The 3,879-nt window shown below is 47.7% G+C and overlaps 1 protein-coding gene across 1 annotated transcript in view; it reads left to right on the top strand.

Moving 5' to 3' along the window:
• LOC107756543 (caspase-8-like) overlaps positions 1-3,668 on the top strand; it is a 7,998-nt gene extending 4,330 nt beyond the window's left edge. The window contains exons 6-9 of the mRNA XM_016573705.1: positions 1,199-1,287; positions 2,222-2,745; positions 2,846-3,002; positions 3,310-3,668. Coding sequence (XP_016429191.1) covers positions 1,199-1,287; positions 2,222-2,745; positions 2,846-3,002; positions 3,310-3,348 — 809 coding nt within the window. The 3' untranslated portion in view covers positions 3,349-3,668. The remainder of the gene's footprint in view (positions 1-1,198; positions 1,288-2,221; positions 2,746-2,845; positions 3,003-3,309) is intronic.
• The last annotated feature ends 211 nt before the right edge of the window (positions 3,669-3,879 follow it).

The raw sequence follows: 3,879 nt of genomic DNA, 5'->3' as shown, positions 1-3,879 counted from the left end.
TCCGGCCTCCTCCAGCGTCACCATGGTCGGAGTCTCCCTCGCCTCCGCCTCCAGCCTCCGAGGCCCGGACTCCGCCTCGGCCCGTAGACCCAGTGGCTCCACCTCGGCTCCTAGCTCCCTCGCCTCCACCGTCACCCATCGATCCATCAGCTCCACCGGGCTCCCTCGTCCCTCCGGCTCCGCCTTGGTCGGGCGTCGACCCGCCATCGCCTCTGGACTCCACTCCTCTGGCTGCGCCTCGTCGCTCTGTCCCACCGGCTCCGTTGGGCTCCTTCCTCCCGCCTTGGTCCTCTTGGTCCTCAGTCGCTCCGGCTCCACCGCGGATCTCTGGATCTCCGCCTCCGCCTTGGTCTTCAGATCCCTCGGCTCCACCCTGGCCCCCCGGATCCTCGGCATCCCCCTGGCTCGTTGGCTCTCCGTCTCCACCTCGGGCTCCTCCACCACCTGCTCCGCCGCCGTTGGTCGGCCCCCTGGAGTCGGTGGACATTCCTCCTCCATGGCTCCTCCCTCCATCGGCTCCACCGTGGGCCGCTGTTATGGCTGTGGCCTGGGTCTTGCTGTGCTCTTCCTGCTCCGGGTCCCTCCTGTCTCCTCCCTGGCTCCTCCCTCCGTCGTCTCCTCCCTGGAATCTGTCCGCCGGCCCCCTCCCTGAGCCTTCTGAGCCTTCTCCCTAGTTCCCACCCACTCCCCTCCTGATGTTGTTTCTACGGTGCGAGGACGGGAGGGGGGGGAGGGGGGAGTAATGTCACGCCCCTGGACTCTTTGTGTTGTGTTTTCCCTCCCCAGGTGTGCTGTGTTCCCTTTAATTAGTCATTCCTTGCACCTGTGTTTTCCCAATCACCCAGTGTTTAAAAGCCCCATTCCTTTCAGTTAGTGTTTGTCGGTCCCCAAAGGTCATTCCATGTGTTCCTGTGTCTCCTACATTCCCCGTGAGATCATTAAAGACTGTGAATTGAAGTATCTCCGTGTTTCCTCGTTCCTCGCTCCTTGCCTCCCGAGAATTGTGACACCGTTCACATACCATTCTTTTTTTTAGAAGAGACCTATGACTTAAGAGATGCTTATTGTTCTTGTTTTGTTTTGTTTTTTGTCCTCTACATTTTCTTTCTTTCATTTGTTGTTGTAATTGCTCTGTGGATCTATGTATGGTTATTTTCTTAGCTTGATCTTTTATGCTTTTCTTTTATGCATTTCTCAGATTCTCTGAAGGCCATATTTGAATTTTTGGGCTTTCTGGTTGAAGTCGAGACAGACAAAACTGCAGATCAAATAAAAGCTCCTCTGGCTGCGCCTCGTCGCTCTGTCCCACCGGCTCCGTTGGGCTCCTTCCTCCCGCCAGCTCCACCTTGGTCCTCAGTCGCTCCGGCTCCACCGCGGATCTCCGGATCGCCGCCTCCACCTTGGTCACCAGAGCCTTCGGCTCCACCCTGGCCCCCCGGATCCTCGGCATCCCCCTGGCTCGTTGGCTCTCCATCTCCGCCTCGGGCTCCTCCACCATCTGCTCCGCCGCCGTTGGTCGGCCCCCTGGAGTCGGTGGTCATTCCTCCTCCATGGCTCCTCCCTCCGTCGGCTCCACCGTGGGTTGCCATGGCTGTGGCCTGGGTCCTGCTTGGCTCCTCCTGCTCCGGGGCCCTCCTGTCTCCTCCCTGGCTCCTCCCTCCGTTGTCTCCTCCCTGGAATCTGTCTGCCGGCCCCCTCCCGGGTGTCCGTCCTCCTTCTGAGCCTTCTCCCTAGTTCCCACCCACTCCCCTCCTGATGTTGTTTCTACGGTGCGAGGACGCACCTTCCGGGAGGGGGGAGTAATGTCACGCCCCTGGACCCTTTGTGTTGTGTTTTCCCTCCCCAGGTGTGCTGTGTTCCCTTTAATTAGTCATTCCTTGCATCTGTGTTTTCTCAATCACCCAGTGTTTAAAAGCCCCATTCCTTTCAGTTAGTGTTTGTCGGTCCCCAAAGGTCATTCCATGTGTTCCTGTGTCTCCTACATTCCCCGTGAGATCATTAAAGACTGTGAATTGAAGTATCTCCGTGTTTCCTCGTTCCTCGCTCCTTGCCTCCCGAGAATTGTGACACCGTTCACATACCATTCTTTTTTTTAGAAGAGACCTATGACTTAAGAGATGCTTATTGTTCTTGTTTTGTTTTGTTTTTTGTCCTCTACATTTTCTTTCTTTCATTTGTTGTTGTAATTGCTCTGTGGATCTATGTATGGTTATTTTCTTAGCTTGATCTTTTATGCTTTTCTTTTATGCATTTCTCAGATTCTCTGAAGGCCATATTTGAATTTTTGGGCTTTCTGGTTGAAGTCGAGACAGACAAAACTGCAGATCAAATAAAAGCGCTTATGGCCAAATACAGTAAAGATGCTCGTCATGGAGACTGCTTTGTCTGTTGCGTAATGAGTCATGGAAATAAGACTGGTGTCGAGGGATGCGATGAGCAAATATGTCCCCTGAATGACATCACCTCTCCGTTTGATGGAGACAACTGTCCCGCTCTCATTGGCAAACCGAAAGTGTTCTTTATCCAGGCATGCAGAGGATGTGGGATGCAGAGTAAAGTGCTGGTTGCAGATGGTGCTGGTGCCAGTCGTATCCAGAAATCTGGCAAAGTATACAGCATTGCCAAAGATTCTGATTTTCTGATTGCCCTGTCCACTGTGGAGGGATATGTGTCAGTCCGCGATAAATACAGTGGATCATGGTTTATACAGTCCCTTTGCAAGCATTTAAAAGAAGGAAGTAAACGGTGAGCATCCACTACACTGGCCTTATTACATGCAGTAACACTTTATTTTAGGCCTCCTGTCAGTGTTTATATGTTAAATGGTTTCTTCTTTTATTTTTAGAGGCCAGGACATCTTGAGGATCCTCACTAATGTCAATAACGATGTAAGCCGTGAAGAGGGCTTTATAGAAGATGAGAACAATGATATAGTAGATGCAAAGATGACCCCTCAGCCCCAATTCACCCTGAGGAAGCTTCTTATTTTCAAAGCACCGAAGGTCAGAACTGTTTTTTTTTTAAATTCCATAACAGAAATAAATTACAATTCTGTGCAGCGTTTGTTATGATGTGTCAAAATCTGAAACATTAACAACTGAATGTTGTTCTGTTGCAGATCTGCATCTTCTTAAACTAAAATGCTTAATGTTTTATAATTAAACATAGCCTAACAGCCTTGTGATTTCTGTAAAGCTTGTCGATCTGCATTTAGTAACATTTTGAATATAAAATATTTATCAAATATTCAAAAAAGCTCAATAAATAAAAATATTTATCAAAAAGCTCTCCATTCATTCCCCATTGTAGGGTCAGGCTGCTGCTTCTAAACCGAAGAAAACAGGCTGAACATCCTCATCTTTCACCTGAAGAGGAAATCTTGCCATTGACATTCTAGAGAAGTCTATAGTGTTCATCTATGTTTCCCCATATTTGTTATATTGGATTTTAGAATATGTGTACCACAGGAAAGTGGACCTTGAGGGCCAGAGTTGAGAACCCCTGTTTTACAGGATCAGGATCATTTCATTTAAGACATCTGTGTTTAATCACATAGTTTTCTTTAATTTCTTTAATAAATTACATCAAATTCTCTTATACTGCTTTTGAACTGTTTTGTCTGTCGACTAAAATCACCTACACTTATAACAACAGGACTGAATCCTATAATTTACATATGTTATGTACTTTAATTTACAGTAAACATTTCATTAAAACAGTGCAAAATTAAGTCTTGATGTCAATAAAATAAACTGTTATTCGTATTTTCATTATACAAAAGAATTTAATTTACAATAAACATTGCATAAAAACATTCAGTCTTGGTTTGGTTACAAAAAAGTGTTATTCATCATCTCAGTACACATATATTTTATTAAT

The sequence above is a fragment of the Sinocyclocheilus rhinocerous genome, unplaced genomic scaffold, assembly GCF_001515625.1.
Source record: "Sinocyclocheilus rhinocerous isolate Xijiao unplaced genomic scaffold, SAMN03320098_v1.1 scaffold743, whole genome shotgun sequence".
In the NCBI taxonomy this organism is placed as follows: Eukaryota; Metazoa; Chordata; class Actinopteri; order Cypriniformes; family Cyprinidae; genus Sinocyclocheilus; species Sinocyclocheilus rhinocerous.
Note: the sequence above shows the minus strand (reverse complement) of the source record. Positions and strands in the feature narration are given on the sequence as shown.